The sequence below is a fragment of the Pyrgilauda ruficollis genome, unplaced genomic scaffold (assembly GCF_017590135.1).
Source record: "Pyrgilauda ruficollis isolate IOZ18807 unplaced genomic scaffold, ASM1759013v1 scaffold472, whole genome shotgun sequence".
NCBI lineage: Eukaryota > Metazoa > Chordata > Aves > Passeriformes > Passeridae > Pyrgilauda > Pyrgilauda ruficollis.
In genome coordinates this window covers 3,296-20,576 of record NW_024526289.1, presented here as the reverse complement: position 1 = coordinate 20,576, position 17,281 = coordinate 3,296, and the positions used below count along the sequence as shown (strand labels likewise).

The 17,281-nt window shown below is 37.7% G+C and overlaps 1 protein-coding gene across 1 annotated transcript in view; it reads right to left on the bottom strand.

The window, feature by feature from the left end:
* Positions 1–16,959, bottom strand: part of LOC121359863 (kinesin-like protein KIF2A) — a 25,592-nt gene extending 8,633 nt beyond the window's left edge. The window contains exons 1-8 of the mRNA XM_041479129.1: positions 16,888–16,959; positions 15,613–15,667; positions 11,772–11,934; positions 8,313–8,403; positions 8,108–8,171; positions 7,612–7,703; positions 7,177–7,319; positions 6,293–6,497 (exon numbers count right to left, since the gene is read on the bottom strand). Coding sequence (XP_041335063.1) covers positions 6,293–6,497; positions 7,177–7,319; positions 7,612–7,703; positions 8,108–8,171; positions 8,313–8,403; positions 11,772–11,934; positions 15,613–15,667; positions 16,888–16,959 — 885 coding nt within the window. The remainder of the gene's footprint in view (positions 1–6,292; positions 6,498–7,176; positions 7,320–7,611; positions 7,704–8,107; positions 8,172–8,312; positions 8,404–11,771; positions 11,935–15,612; positions 15,668–16,887) is intronic.
* Positions 16,960–17,281: the final 322 nt, after the last annotated feature.

The following is a 17,281-nucleotide window of genomic DNA, read 5'->3' as shown; positions in this document are numbered from 1 at the left end:
CCCCCCCCCCCCCGCATTCCTTCACACAGACTGTGTTTTCTGCAGTACAGACAGTGGGAGAGAGCTCTCCTTTGCTTTTAGATGGTTTTTTGCTAGCTGAGGCAGAGAAGTTCCCCAAACTGTGTCTTTTATTTTTCTTGGAACTGTTCAAACCTGCTCTGGACTGGAAACTCAGAAGAGCACCGGGAGCTCACGCCTGTCGCCCACCGGGGCCTAGGCCTGGGCCACGGCATTTTCCAGTGCCAGAGGGACTGATAAGAGACTGAGCCGAGCTACACCTCACAAAAAGGACTTTCTGAATTTGCCATCTCTTCAGAACAGCAAGAGGTTTTGTTGTTTAATATTGTTCATTTTTTGTGCTGGTGAATGCTTTGCCAGTTAAATAAATAGGGCTTTTTTTCCGCTTTTCTCCAAGGAAATCTTTTCCCAAACTGGTTGGGGGAGTAGCCCTTGAATTTGCTTTTCTAGAGGGACCCCATTTGGAGGTTTCCTCCAAAATTTTCCCTAAACCAGGATAAAGGGTTAATATAGTTTATTTCTTAATTCTTTCTGGGTGTAGTACTGTTGTGTTGCTTTCTTCTTCAGTTAATTAATTAACAGTGGTAAATACATCTGTCATAATGGTGTTCTGGTTTCATTTGAGATAGAATTAATTTTGTTCCTAGTAGCTGGCATAGTGCTGTGTTTTGGATTCAGTATAAGAATAGTGCTGATAACACACTGAGTCAAAGGCCTTTCAGTGTCTCATGTGTTGCCAGGGAAGCTGAGAGGGAGCACAGCTGGGACAGCTGATCTGAACTGACCAAAGAATATTCCATACCATGTAGTGTCATGCCCAATATATAAACTGGGAGTTACCCAGAAGGGGGGAGGCCGATCACTGCTTGGGGACAGGTTGAACCTCAGTCAGCAGATGGTGAGCAATTATATTGTGCATTACTTGTCATTTTTTGGTTTCATTACTCTCTCTCCTTTTCATTAGTATTATTAGTAGCAGTAGTAGTATTTTTTATTTTGTTTCAATTATTAAGCTGTTTTTATCTCAACCCACAAGTTTTACTTTATTTTCTTGATTCTTCTCCCTATCCCACTGGATGGGGAGTGGAGAGTGAGCGAACAGCTGCATGGTTCTTAGTTGCCAACTGGAGTTAAACCACAACAGTTGCTTTTGGTGCCCAACATGGGGTACAAAGAGTTAAGATAATGACAGATCTGACCAGAGTATGTTAAAAAAATTTCTTATGGGCATTCATTGTTTTGGTTTAATTGTCACCGGTTACAATGTTGATTTATTTACTCTCAGAATTGTCACACTTGTTCTCAGGGTTATGGTATGAAATACCTTACTTCCTGCATGTGTTCCCTGTGGTGATGTTTATCCTCCATGGGGCCTGGGCTAAAGTTACCATTCTGTTGTACTTTGCAGTACTGGCTTATGATAGGATAGCATAGCTGGTATGTGTACTCAGCACTGCAGTCACCTCTGTACTTCAGGAGTCATCTATTGGGATCTTTGAATAATTACACTTTTTGTCTTTTCTCCTTGAAGAGCCAACCTATGGAGGAGACTTCCTTCCTTCCTTCCTTCCTTCCTTCCTTCCTTCCTTCCTTCCTTCCTTCCTTCCTTCCTTCCAACACTTGAAACCAACCTGGCCCTCTTCCTTGGAACCAGCATGTTGTTGGACGTGGTTCAGGTCTTGTTTAAACAGCTATTTAAGAACATCACCCAGAGATCTGCCCCAAGGTTGGATAGTTATGAGCAGCAGGGTGTGTGGGATAGTATGGGCAAGTGCCTAGGACAGTGGGCACCTCCATTGTTTTTGAATCTCACCCCTGAACATGTGCAGAATATGGAAAAACTAGTAAAATATTTGGAAAAAAGTATGCTGTCACCTTAGTAATTCCAGAGAGATACAAACCACTGCAACATGCTGGAACCTGGCCCAGGCCTATCAAGCCCTGTTCAACACTGCTCAGTACCCTCAGGGAGAAAAGAAAGTCTCTGGATCTGACAACAAAACAACAGGCCTGACGGCTACTCCAACCCCAGCGACAGGCACTGCAGCTACTCCCTTGTGGCTGTGGAAAAAATCTCCCAGAGGTATAAAAAAATTGTTCTAGGACTTTCATCAACAAAAAGAGGTCCTACTCCCCACCTGTGTGGACCTGCATCTCAGCTATTAACAGTAAGAGTTCTTTTTCTCAAAAGGGAGGATATAGAAAATACACACCACAGGGTACCCTATGGTTTTACTTGCAGGACCAAGGAAAAGACATGAGGAAGTGGGATGGAAAACCCACCTTGACCCTAGAGGCACAGGTATATGAATTGCAGGGAAAAACAATCAGAAATGGGGGTTCTTCCAGGAAAGTTACTGTTCCAGTCTTCAGTGGCAGTTTCCCACACAGAGTGGAAGGGCTGATTTTACTTCTGATTCTATGGAACGGAATTCTGATCCATTTCTACAAGTGGAGAATCCTATGACCAGGACTAGAAGGGCCCTGCCTCCAGCCAGGTGGAAGAAAGGGATAACCAGGTTTACTGGAGAGTGTGAATCCGGTGGTCTGGCACAGCAGTCCCACAGGAGTACAAAGCTTTCGTAGGCACTGGGGCAGCCCAGCGTGGCCACAATTGATAATGTTAATGTGTTTTTCTCAATCCCTCTGGTGACAGAGTACAGGCCACAGTTTGCTTTGACTTGGAGGGGCATCCAGTACACCTGGAATCAACTGGTAGAAACACAGCCTAACCATCTGCCATGGACTGATCCAGACTGTACCGGAACAAGGTGAAGCTCCAGAACTCCTGCAATATATTGATGATATCATTGTGTGGGGCAATATAGCAGAAGAAGTTTCTGAGAGGGAAGAAAATAGTCCAAATCCTTCTGAAGGATGGTTTTACTATAAAACAAAGTAAGGTAAATGGACCTGCACAGGAGATCCAGGTTTTAGGAATAAAATGGCAAGATGAATGTTGTCAGTAGCAATGTCTCCACCAACTAGTAAGAAAGAAACAAACTTTCTTAGGTGTTGTGGGATTCTGGCGAATGCACATTCAAAATTATAGTCTCATTGTCAGCACTTGCTATGAAGTGACCTGGAAGAAAAATTATTTCAAATGAGGCCCTGAGCAACAACAAGCTTTTAAACAAATCAAACAGGAGACAGTTCATGCTACAGCCCTTGGGCCAGTCCAAACAGAGCAAGATGTAAAAAATGTGCTCTATACTACAGCTGGGGAAAATGGTCCTACCTGGAACCGCTGGCAGAAAGCACCAGGGGAGACTCGAGGTTGACCTCTAGGTTTTTGGAGTCGGGCATACAGAGGATCAGAAGTCTGCTATACTTCAACTGAAAAGGACATACTGGCAGCTTATGAAGGGGTTCAAGCTGCTTCTGAGGTGATTGGCACTGAAGCCCAGTTCCTCCTGGCACCCTGGTTACCAGTGTTGGGTTGGATGTTCAAAGGCAGGGTCTCCTCTGCACATCATGAAACAGATGCTACATGGAATAAGTGGGTCGCACTGATCACATGATGAGCTCTGATAGGAAACCCCAGTCATCCAGGAATGTTGGAAATGATCATGAACTGGACAGAAGGCCAAGATTTCAGAATGTCACTAGAAGAGAAGATGATGTGCTGAAGAGACCCCACTGTATAATGAAGTGCCAGAACACGAGAAGTAATATGACTTGTTTACTGATGGGTTCTGCTGTTTTGTGGGAAAGTATTGGAGATGGAAAGCAGCTGTATGGAGTCCCCTACGACAAGTCACAAAAACTGCTGAAGGAGAAGGTGAATTGAGTCAGTTTGAAGAGGTGAAAGCCATCCAGTTGGCCTTAGACATTGCTGAACGAGAGAAATGGCCGATACTTTATACTGATTCATGGATAGTGGCAAATGCCCTGTGGGAGTGGTTGCAGCAATGGAAGCAGATAAACTGGCAGCAGAGAGATAAACCTGCCCAGGTGGAGAACCTGGTTGTGAAGGTACATCATGTGGATTCTCATGAACCCAAGAGTCGGGCCACTGAATAACATCAGAACAACCAGCAGGTGAATCAGGCTGCTAGGATTGAAGTGGCTCAGGTGGATTTGGATTGGCAACATAAGGGTGAATTTTTTCTGGCTTGGTGGGTCCATGACACCTTGGGACATCAAGGAAGAGATGCAACATCTAGGTAGGCTCGTGATCGAGGCATGGACTTAACTATGGACACTATCACACAGGTCATCCTGGAATGTGAAATGTGCTGCAATTAAGCAGGGACAAGCAGGTAAAGCCTCTGTGGTATGGGGGACGATGGCTGAAATATAAGTATGGAGAGGCCCGGCAGATTGACTATATCACACTCCCCCAAATCCGTAACAGTAAGCACTGTGTGCTTACAATGGTGGAAACAACCACCGGACAGCTGGAAACACACCCTGTGCCCTATGGCACTGCCTGGAACGGTATTCTGGGCCTTGGAAAGGAAGTCTTATGGTGACATGGTACTCCAGAAAGAACTGAGTCAGTGATACAACCTCAGATGCACAGAATCGGACAATGAAAGCCATTTTCGAAACAACCTCATAGACACTTGTGCCAAAGAATATGAAACTGAGTAGGTGTATCATATTCCCTATTATGCACCAGCCTCTGTAAAGATCAAACAATGTATTGGACTCTTAAAGACTACACTGAGGGGAATTTGTGGTGGAACCTTCAGACACAGGGATATACATTTAGCAAAGGCCATCTGCCTAGTCAATACCAGAGGATCTGCCAATCAGGCTGGCCCTGCCCAATCAAAACTGTTAAGTACTTTTAAAAGGGATAGAATTCCTGTGCACATTAAAAATATGCTGGGGAAAACAGTCTGGGTAATTCCTGCCTCAGGCAAAGGCAAACCCATCCATGGGACTGCTTTTGCTCAAGGACCTGGGTGCACTTGGTGGGTAATGCGGAAGGATGGGGAAGTCCAGTGTGTGCCTCAAGGGGATTTGATTTTGGGTAAGAATAGCCAATGAATTAAATTGTATTATGTTAATAACTATCCAAGATTGATCTGGCTTCAACTGCAACAATCCAATACCACACACCATCTTTCCTGTCCTGAAGGACTGCTATGACAGATGGAGCCCAAGGTCATGGACTAAATTAACTCAACAGACTTTTATAGGGATGGTCCATAGACTAAGGGAATGATATCTGTGTGTATATCTATCAAAAATAGGAAAGGTGATGGGGTATTGGAAAGTGTGGGACCTGGCATGATGTAAATGGTATGGAATAAGGGGTGGAGACTGTCCTGGTTTTGGCTAACATAGAGTTCATTTTCTTCTTAGTAGCTTGTAGTGCTGTGTTTTGGATTCAGTGTGAGAATAATGCTGATAACGCACTGATGTTTTGGTTGTTGTTGAGCAGTGCTTACCTTGAGTCAAGGGCCTTTCAGTGTCTCATGCTTTGCCAGGGAGAAGCTGCACATGAAGCTGTGAGGGAGCATGGCCAGGACAGCTGACCAGAACTGGCCGAAGGGATATTCCATACCATACAATATTCCCAGAATATAAACTGGGGGAAGTTGGTCAGGATGGGATGATAGCTGCTGGGGGATGGGCTGGGCATCAGTCAGTGTGGTGAGGAACTGTATTGTGCATCACTTGTTTCTCTTGGGGTTTATTTCTCTCTCTCTGTCTCTCTCTCCTTTTCAATACAATTATTATGATTGTTATTATCTTTTACTTTAGCTCAATTATTAAGCTGTTCTTATCTAAACCCATGGGTTTTCCCTTATTTCAGATACTCCTTCCCATCCCACTGGGGAAGGGGTGAGGGGATTGAGTGAGCAGCTGCATGGTACTTAGTTTCTAGCTGAGGTTAAACCACCACAAAAGGTACCTTTTTTTAAAAAATCTTTTCTTAATTAAAAAAAAAACCCAACTGAGATCAGTAAGTATATTTCCAGTTAGTATTTCAGACCTTGAGTACAAAAGTAAGTTATCTCTCCCCCCATTTTAAGTGTATATTAAAAAAAAAAGTATTCAAATTCAACTACTGGGGATTTTGTTTGTTTGTTTTTTTAAACTACATGAAAATAGATAGTACATTTCTGCAATGTTTCTACTTGGTAATTACCAAGTGTTTTTTCAGGTATTTAAAGGAAAAACAAGATTATATTTTACAAGTCACATCAGTAGACAATGCAGAGAAGCAAAGCCTGCAAAACCACTAATTTCAATAGTCATTGCTATTATATGTGGAAGGCTTTCACATACTCAAAGGCAATGGAAACATTTCAGTTACCTTGAGTGCTAAAAGGCTCTTGTTAATTTCCGCACCTTCCAGTCGAGTCTGCCTATCTGCACTAGAAGTGTCTGCTCCTCTTTCATTGCCAGCCAAATCAATCAGAGAAAATTTACCATGCAATTTCCCTTTCCTTCTGAGAATAATCTGAAACACTGCATGGCTTCGAGATGAGTGTGCATTTGCAGATGTCTGGCTGGATGTCCTTTAACAAAAGGAAAGAAAGGAAGGACATATGAACAGGCAAAGGACCATATATGTTAAACACATTGCCCTCAGAACATTAGTTTTTTTCAGGGCATAGTCCTGTGTTTACCCATATAATTTGATGCACACTTTATAATTATAACTATTTTTCCAATTCTTCAAACAGAAATGGAAGATTAGTAGCATTTTACTACTCTCTTAAAAGCAAGAATAAACAGATCTCCAAAGATTTCAGACTATCAGAGAGTTTATATGCAAAATGCCACATGTGGTACTTTTATCTAATCAGTCAGCAGTCTGTCACAAGGCTAATTTTAAAAACAATAAAGCTGGATCTTAACAAAACCCCAACTTTTATACTTTTATCACTACATATCAAGGCCTTTTAGAACTGAAGAATCTGGCAGTATTCCAGATTATAAATTATGTGAATTTAAGTCAGTAAACTGGTTATATAATGCATGCAATTCACATCCTGTAGAAAAATCAGTTCATATTTCTCTCTGGCTGAAAAACTCAAAACTATATCCAAAAGATAGGCAGATTCCTTACTTGCTGCCAACATTATCAAAAATACCACTGCATATTAAAAAGCCATCACTATGAAGAGACCAAAAAAAATCCTGTTGCAATTCTTTAATTTACAATGAAAAATTGGTGAAAGCTATGGGAGATACCTGCAGCTGTTGCCTATTTCAATAAGCTTAAGAATATCTTCAACACATTTGACTTCCCGTTCTTGTAATCCCACCACCTGGACTTGCTGTTTACCATCTTCTAACACTCTTAATTTTGTCTTCCTGTTCAACAAGTCAAAAACCTTGGGGAGGAGGGGAAAATAACAGTTAAAGAGGAGCTTTAAAAGATATTTTTGCTTCAAATGTCATATCAAAATATGCAAAGCATTCCATGCACAATCCTGCTGGATCAGGGAGGTTGGACCAGATGACCCACTGTGGTCCCTTCCAACCTGTGATTGAAAGGGAAGTATAAAGAATTATTTGAAATAAAGCTTTTAGTACAAAAAGAAAAAAATCTTTTATGTGACAAACACACAATCTTGTTTGTGAAAGAGAAATTCCACCTTCCTCAGAAAAAAATCAGGTACTTACCTTACCACTATAGATCTCAAAAAATGTTGCATATAGTTGAAGTTCTAACTTGTTATAATTTGGCTTCTTTAGCATCAAAAAGACATCTCTAGCTGTGAATACATTTACAAAATAAAAAGAAATGTAGTTATGTATTTTCATTTAGTGAAGACTAATACATAGCAGTCTATTTTACAGTATCTCATATTTTGCAAGTATAACAGTCAATCAAGTCAATCAATTAAGAAACACTGCAGTTTAAACTGCCACATTACGTTGGAAGATGCAGAAGACTCAAAAATTGTAAACTTGATCATCATTTATATTTCTTACATTTCTTAAGTTATCTGTAAATATTTACCTTACCGTGTAAAAACTACACACCTAGAAACTACTTTTTATGTTACCAAAGCTCCACTGTAATACAAAATATGTAGACCTTTATGTTTGTACAACAGGAAGTAGAAATGTATTGACCTCAACTAATTTGCACAAAGCCAACAGAACAAGGTCTCACCTGCAAGTGCATATATTCCTTTAGAACAATCTTGGTTCTTTGCTGAAAAGTCACCACCCATAGTCTAAATTAAAAAACAAAAGACCAAAAATACACAATAAAGATCACAGAACTGTAACTTATATATTTGTTACTTATTAGAATTTATTGAAGCGTAAAATACACAAAAAGAAGTGTATTGCTGACATGTAGAGGAAATACTTACATGGGTTTTTCCACTGCCTGTTTGTCCATATGCAAAGCAAGTGGCCATTCCCCTTTCAAATATGGTCTCTACTAATGGTCGAGCTGTAAACCTTAAATGTAAAAAACAACACCATTTTAGAAATCTAATTACTTTTTAAAACCCACACTACCACAAAGGCGCTATAAATTTTAATGCCAGAAGTGACAAAACTGGTTCTGAACTTTGAGAGGCCAAAGGACATCTGCTCATTAATTCCTGAACTAGGGAGGCTACCAGCTCTAGGGCATTCAAATATCCTAAACAATTAGAGAAAAGCTACAAGGTGTTTCCCATTTATTTAGCAAAAATTTTATTTTTCTTCAAACCCCAAGAAAAAGAATCTTCTTGTTTTAGTGTTGCAACATGGCACAGTTTGCTACATGGAGTTTGGAGCTCCCGAAAGAAGGCACCATTATAAGATGCAGAAGTAGGACAGTACAGCAGTTAAATGCTTAGATTTTGCCAATACAAAAAATCCACTATAGTTTTTGCTCCCTAAATTAGCTTCCAATATTAAGTTCAGAAGACAAGTGGTCAAAAACACATTGCATGTCTTAATATTTTGAGAACATAGTTATACTGAGATAAGGCTCAATAAAACGTCTATCCAGGCTCATCAGAATGGAAAAATCCAGTTATCCCTTAAGCATTATTTGATGTGTCAAAAATATTTTCCAAAATATAATTTTTCTATTTTAAAGAATTAATTTTTACTTAAATAAATGTAGCTATCGCTCCCAATTCAGCTGCTTACCACCATTACTTCATGAAAATCTCCAAAAGCAAAAGGTAACCTTATGGTGGTTACCTCCACCAAGTGATGGAGGCAAGAGTCTCTCTTTCTAAACTTTTTCCAGGTGTTTACAAATAAAGTATGTTTAGTGACAGAAACAAGAATGATTGTTAACAGAAACACTGAGGTGTTACAACCTCCTTTCATTCCACTTTGGAACAAACATGTCACTTAGAAAAATCATATGGGTAAGATTAGCCATTCAGCAACCGAGGGTTATGCAAAAATCCATGTTTAACCGAATCATCAATTTTCATCAAAAATATACCAGATGATTCCTGCTCAGTCTTAGTCTTTCTTTTTTGCATCCTCCAAGTATATACCTTTTTTTTTTTTTGTCCTCAAGAGGATATTCCCAGTTTCAGGAAACCTATCCACCTAAGAAGCACATTCCATTATCTCTGCTTAATTGCATTTGAAATTATTTATTTTGCTGATTTATAAAAAATGGACTTAATTATATGTATTTTAAAATAAAGCAAAATACAAACACATCTAGAAAATTTTTGTAAAGCATTAGACAACTTCAAATGGTACCATGTCAAAACAGTCAAACTCTCCTTCTAGTAGAACCTTTATTTGCAATCTTGAGCTCTTGAGCCTTCAGAAATATAAACTCTGATTCTCCTTTAAAATTCAAAAGGCATTTAAGTTTTTTAATACTAAAATAACCCTTGCAACTCAGTGTTGCAGCTCATGGATTCAAAAATACTTAAAATACAGTCTACGTAAAGTAATAATAATAAAGAGTAGTACATTTCTTGAGAACATTTTTCAGTATAGAAATATGAGAAATTTTAGCATATTTAAGAAAACAGAAGTAATTTGTCATACTTTTTTTTCCCCATTGTGACCCTGGTAGTTCTGGTTAGAGCAGAACATGATACCTATCTTTTTTGCAATTGTGTTACTACAGGAGGCCTTGAAGTAGATTATTCTTCATGTCATAATCATTATTGTGCCATATGAGGGAGGAAAAAAAAGCCTGTATTGCTATACAGACTAGAGGTTTATTGTTTCAGTATGAATACAAGCATCTTTCAATATTTTCCCATACTACTATTAATTTATTATGCAAGTAATAAAAATTTTGCTGAAGAAACTCAGTACAAAAACATAATAACATTGTATGTCAAAAACATCCCTCACATTTAAACACTATGCTCACAAAGACAACACGAAGGAGGGAGATTACAGGAACTGGTTGTTAAGGGGGAGGAAAACTATTCCAAGAGGCTGTAAGGAAAAGGCTAGACAGAAAAGCAAAACTTGAGACAAAGGAAGGACATGGGGTGTAGGCCCCTTTGAGCCCTTCTGAGAAATGTCTCAAACACTCATAATGAAGCAACTGGAAACAGCCAGGTGTTCCATGACATGTGCCATGACATATGTGTCCAAGGGATTTCCATGGGCATGATGGCCTGCTAATGGGGTAATAAGTTATCAGGTAAAGGCTCTCTCTCTCTCTCTCTCTCCTCCAGCCTCCAGTGTTGTTTCACTGCATCTCTAGCCAAGTATTCTTGAATGTGAGTCACTTTCCTCCCCCTCTTGTGTTAGAAAGTCCTAAGGGATACTGACTGTCTACCCAATAAGTGGGCAGGGAGAGCCAGGAAGTGACCTCTCAGCTAAAAGCCTGGAGAAGTTCAAGCAGTGCCAAGACAACAGATGTCTGGGAAAAGCCAAAGCTCAACTGCTCCTCTACATGAAGATGTTATCTACCTGTGATTGAGGCACACCTCACCAGCTAGATCACTCTCCAACAGCTCTTTACTATCAAGAAAGAAAAGATGCTATCAGTAGACAATCATTAGAGACACATTTTCAAGGGCACAGCTTTGTTGTTTAGAAGTATTGCATTAGTGTAAACTAACAAACTAAAAAGTTTTTACTTCTGCTATGCTTCTCCTTTTACTTCTATCAAACATAAGACACAAGTTTTCATTTTCAAGGCCTTTTAATAAATCTCTTTTCCACCAACAGGATGTTAACATCTAACATCAGTCAGGATTCGATGCCAACTTTGACTTCCTAATTGTTGGATTAAAACCAAGATTTAAGAAAATTCTCTGTTCCTATTCCTTAAGGCTATGGGAGGCACTTTCTAAGCATAAGGAAAATTATCTTAATCAAATTCTTTTCTAATATCAATATTCTTTGCAAAAATATTCACAATATTTAGACTACATACCAAGATTATGACCTGTTATGGTGTCTAACCTTGCCTGTATCTAATCCATTAAGAAACTTGTACAAGGTAAACAGCTACTTCTAAACAAATTTTTAAAAGTGTTGTGTGCATTATTCTGTTTCAACTGTGGAAGTGAAAGAGAAAAATGAAGGAGAAGATGAAGATTCAAACATCATGGGGTCTCTCTCTCTGTGCTCTTTCCCCACCCTCTCCTGATTTGTTTGCCTCCTGAAGAAGCAATACACACTGGAGCCTGGAAAACTCTTGGAGTAGAACTGAGAGCAGGATTCAGGATAAACAGAGCTAAGCCAAAAGTAAACAGGCAAAAGAATGGAGTTAGCAACATACATATCTGATAACAGAGAGAATAGAAGTCCACGACCAAGGTAAGCCCACAGTTACTGACATCAACTATGTATGAGAAAAAAGATTCCCAAAAACCTCCATATACACATACCTGTAAACCATTTCATTAGAAGCCATGTCATCAAAGGCATAATCAAAACGAAAAGTTTGGTTTTCTAGGTACCTTGTTAAATCCACCTTTTGTTTTGGTTCATGTACCATCACAACATCTTTACTAGGAATTGTTATTACATCAAGGTCTTTCATTAAAGTTTCTATAAAAAAAAGAAATATATATATTTGTGAAAAACACCAATCACTTGTGTTAAAACTTTAGAAGTTTAATAGTAATAAAAATAGGACAATAAAAATTTGGACAATCAAAGTTAGGACAATAAAAGACAATAAAAAATTATTACAAATGTCTGGATGCTCTTGGGCACTAAGCCACAAAAGCATGCATGCTAACAAAGGATTAACCCTTTAAAGCAATAGCCTGTTGCATATTCATATATCTCATACATGATTCAAACATTTTTCAAACAAAGGGTGTCTTCTGCTTAATTTCTGCTCCTCCCCTCATATTGTAAATCAATTTCTTGGCTCCTAGAAGTCTGGAAGAAGTCTGATAAGGAGGCAATAATTCTTCTCTTGAGATTTTGGTGTCTTGTTGCTGTTATTTTTATGCGAAGAATTTCTTGGTTATCTTATCCATTCCTTGAGCTAGTTACAAAAAGTATCTTACAACACATAGTTTCTATTTTAATATTATGTTATAGCCTAAAACCTATATTTACCACACTACTTAAAAAGATTAATACGGCACTACTAAAATTAATACAGTATAACTTTCCAACATAACACATATAGTATTCATTTTAATATTTGCAAAGAGCCAATCATATAATATGCATCTTTCACATATTTAAGTAGCAACACATCACTATTTTTTACATATTTTCATTGTTTACACTCTTATAATATCTCAGATAACACAGCTCCTCCAAGCAACAACACTGCAATGGACTTGGGCTTCTGATACCTAGATAGTAATCTGCTAAGTAAGAGATTTCATTTTTGGAGTCTAGTTGTCCTCTCTTACCAGGTGCTAGAAGGTAAAGAAAGGTTGTACAAAGTTGATTGGAAAAACTAAGATAATTAATGATAGCAATATCATTATAGCTTCATTTTAAAATTCTGTCTTTTTATTTTTCCTAAATCTCTTAAGTTATAGACATGTCTTCACAGCTTTCAAAAAGAAAGAAAATTGTTTTCCTTCTACATAGTTTCATTTTTTTTATTCCTCCTGGAATCCCAAGTCTTTAATATAGAATTTCTCTAAAGTGAAATGTTTTCTTTAAATTATCTTATAAGCAGAAAAAGCTGAACATGCTAAAGATGTTTCCTATCACTAGAAATGAACAAAAGCCATCTAGATGCAATTTTAGTAGTGAGTCCTCAGGTTATAATTGCTACATAGCACTACAATTTATTGCTAATTGTTGTATGAGATATGACAGCAAAACAGAGAACCCAGGGATCCATGAGATGCACAAAAACAACGATCCTTTCTGTGTACAGTCAGGATCACTGATGTGTCCTACTTGCATTTCTATGTTAAATTTCTTAAGGCATGCAGTTCAAGAATTTGATGTAGGTCTATACAATCAGGTAGACATCTTTTCATCAGTTAAAATGTCATTCAAACAGCACAGTGGTTACTATTGCATGACATTACACATCAACAGAAATATGCATTCAAGCCACTATATATTCTATTTTTCAACTGCACTGCAATAAAATAAAATGTAATTATTCTGCAGCAATCAAAGAGAATAAAGGTGAAAATATCTATAAAAAGGTAAAATTTTTTCAGAAAAAACTTTAGTCAAAGCAGTCAAAAGCTGTTTTTTCTTAAAGAGTTGTTTTAAATATGTCACTGAAATAAAATCTTAAAATGTCAGTCTGAAGACCTACATCCTGCAAAGTCAATCCACAAAATGACTGGTGCTGAGAACACCTAAAGATTTTGGTGATAATTCTGTGTTTGTGAGACTACCTGAAATTGATTGATACACTCGATTTCTTGCAAATTATTTGAACATCTTACAGCATTTCAAAATACAGAACATGAAAGGGGAAAGAGAATATTTTTGACATGTTATTGCAATAGTAAAGGAAAAACTATTTATATTTTTCTCTTCAGAGTATTGCACACTAACATCTTCTATTTCTTTATATAATTTTAAAATGTAGCAAGAGAAATATTGTTTCTTATGAACTTTCAAAATTAAAGTGAATGTTCCCAGAATACTGCATTATGTGGGTACAAGATTATGGTTTCTCCCCAGCACAGATTATTTCATTAATACTTTTTTATTATAGCTTATTCTTAAAAATGCTAAATAACTTTAGTGCGAATCTCATTTTTACTTAGACACTCATCTTCCTACCAACAACTCAGAACTATTCTTAATAGCTCCAAACCACTAATATCCAAGATATTTGCACAGAATCAAATCACACTTCTGAAACCTAATTTATGCCTCATACCAACTTGCTGTCAGTTATTGTATTTTCACTTTCTCCACCTTCAGTGCAAGTTGAAGGTAACATTCCCCCCATGTATCACATTTCTAAGTTATATTTTATTAAAGGTAACCTCCAATGCTAAAACAGAAATTGAACTGTTACCAGACTTGTATATTGAATGCCCTTATGACATATGTTGTAAAAATAGTTTCAATCAAACAGTTTTTGAGATTATGCATTCCTTTCAGATCAATTAAAAAATACAGGGAATAAGAAAACAGTAAAAGTAATAAACAAAAAACAGAGGGGAAGCAGCAACATGGAGGGGAAAAAATAAGACAAAAGACAACTAACTATATGTTAACATCAATATATGTTTTCCCTTTCCTATACAATTCTCCCATGTTCCTCTGGATATCCTCCAGATAACTCTCAATGTGTACTTGACAGTACAAAAATAATAAATGCATCCCATGTTGTTTCAGAATCAAAGTGATGTTCTTTGAGTCCTTAAGCTAAAAAAAAAAAAAAAACAAAGAGAAGGAAAGAAACATCTTTCACAATGAAAATCAGCTTACTTTAGTGTTGGATTCATACAGGCTTCAATCCAGATGCATTTGCAGTTCTTAATTTCTCATGAAAGTAAAGAACTTAATAGAAAGATTGGGATTTAACTGGAGTTGAAAACCTAAATGGTTTTTTTTTGGGGGGGATACAGACTCCAGGCTGATCACCAGGCAGTAAGAAAAAAAGTTGTCAAGCAAATCATACATGAAAAGAAGTCACTAAGGAGTGATTCCAGTACCTAAAAATAATTGCTTAGTGACATTTCATATGCCCTAAGGTATCCTGCCCAGCCCTGAGCAGCAATTCCAGGAGGTACATGTCTCCAGTTTGTCTATAACCTGCTAGCCCTGCAAGGATATCTTGGACACCCTTGAGCACCTTAAATGTCAGAAGACACCAACATTCAGGCACCTGAATTGTACCCTTCATGTCAGATTCAAGACTTGAAAGTACAAATATACACCTATAACAAAAAAAGTGTAGGAAAGTTTTCATTGAGTAGCTCACTGAACAGATCACTTCAAGATACTTTAAAAGAATGGTGATCCAAATGCAACATAAAAATACTGAAGAAATTACAGTAGAATTAATTCCCAGATCAACAAAATGCATCCTAGAGGACCTTGGAAAAAAAATTACACTCCATAAAATGGTGACAGTTTAACTACTTTTATCCCCACCTTTATTCAGATTATGATAAGTTTATAAATTTTCTGGGTACCTCACACATATTGTCCAGTATAACAAGAGTTTTGCCTTTGATCAGCATTTTTAGATCTCTTTAATATAAATAATATTGCTATGAGAAGCAGCTTTTCAGAGAAAAAATTTTGCAAAATCTTAAATGGCCATACCTTTTTTATTGAGTGGTCGTTTTCGTACACAAACACATATCCTGTGCTCATCAATCTACAAAGGAAACAATCTTTCAGTTAAATATACTCCTATTCCAGTTATACAGTATTTTACTTCTATTCTTGAATAACAATATAATTTAAACAAATATAAATGTACAAGATAGTGAGTCATCTGAATGTGTAAAAGCCCCTTGTGTCTGCACAGTAACCTAGAACCCAAAAGGGAGAACCATACATTAATAAAACAGTGATCTGATCCTGCAGAGTACCCAGTATGTCTTGGAACATAGCAAGCTAAATCCAGGTGTAACAGGGTAGATATGCTATTGACAGAAATTGTCACAATATCTTCGATCATGCCCAGGTAGAATTCTCAGTCTTGAGGGGTACAGAAGAGGTAAAAAACAGAATCAGGACCTTAAACCTCAGAAAGGCAAACTTTCAGTGCTAGTGTATGGGATCCCTTGGGAAACTGTTCTCAGAAGTAAAGGAGCAAATGAGAGCTGGGAGACATTAGAAAGACATTTTTTTCATAGGGCGTGAGAGCTTGACATGGAGGTTTTGGGGGTTTGCTTAAGTTAGCAAGATAAATTAAACATTTAAATTTTAGCTTGTAGAATTATGTGTTGAATTTTAACCTTTTACTTAAGAAACCTCTGCCATGGTACAAAGGGCATAGGAAAATGCAAATTTCTGAAGCTTCCTGCGATAAAGAACAATACCAAGAGAAGACCAAGGAATGCAAGAAACCTAGATAAAGGAGTTGTGAGATACAAAGTTGTGTTTCGTGTCAGGTACATACAGGTAGTGTGTGTACTTGTGATTGTGATTTGTGTGGAAACTGATCATGGGACAATTAAAAGATGAATTCTAAAAAATAACTGTGGGAGTAAAGCATGGAAAAAGGCCTTGGAACTTATCCTTTGTTTGCAAATAGCATCTGAATTAAAGCTTTAAGGATGTTGCTGCTGGACAGGAACTTTCTGCATGTAGCTAAGCATTTAAACAGCTTTGCAATAATGACCTTTTGAAATATAATTTTAGAATATTGCTTGTAATAAGGAGCTTTAAAAATATAGGTTTAGAATATATGTAAAGGAAATATGCTTATCTCAACACCTTAGCAAAACAGTAAAAAGCAGCTTGAGAAAGGAAGTTGAACATCAACTCAAGGATTGATAGCTTCAACCAAGGGAAGCTGGACATCACCGTCATGAGATTTATAGTCTTTGCAAGTAAAAGGTGGACATACATCTGGAGTCTGGACCTCACCAGCTGGAAGACTTCTTTCTTCTTTGGGAAGTTGAACCCCACCATCTGGGGATACTCCTTTCTGGGGTACATCCTGAGAAAAACTAACTCACAATAGTGTATAGAATTGTGACGTAAAAATTGGGAATAGAAACTGCCGGGAATCGAAACTGCTGAGAAAGCTGTGTGTACCCCTATAAATACCTGTAAGCCTCAACCATCAGTGTGCAGTTGGAGGGAAAACTTCCCCCACTGTACCCAGCGCTGTTTTGCTCATACTTTGCCATATTAATTAATAAATTGATTGTTGCTTGAATATTGGCCTAGTCAAGCTTCTTATTTATAACAGAGCTCCTCTGTCTCTAAGCTGATCAAAATCGACAGACGTACTCAGATAAGCACCAAGAGACCAAAG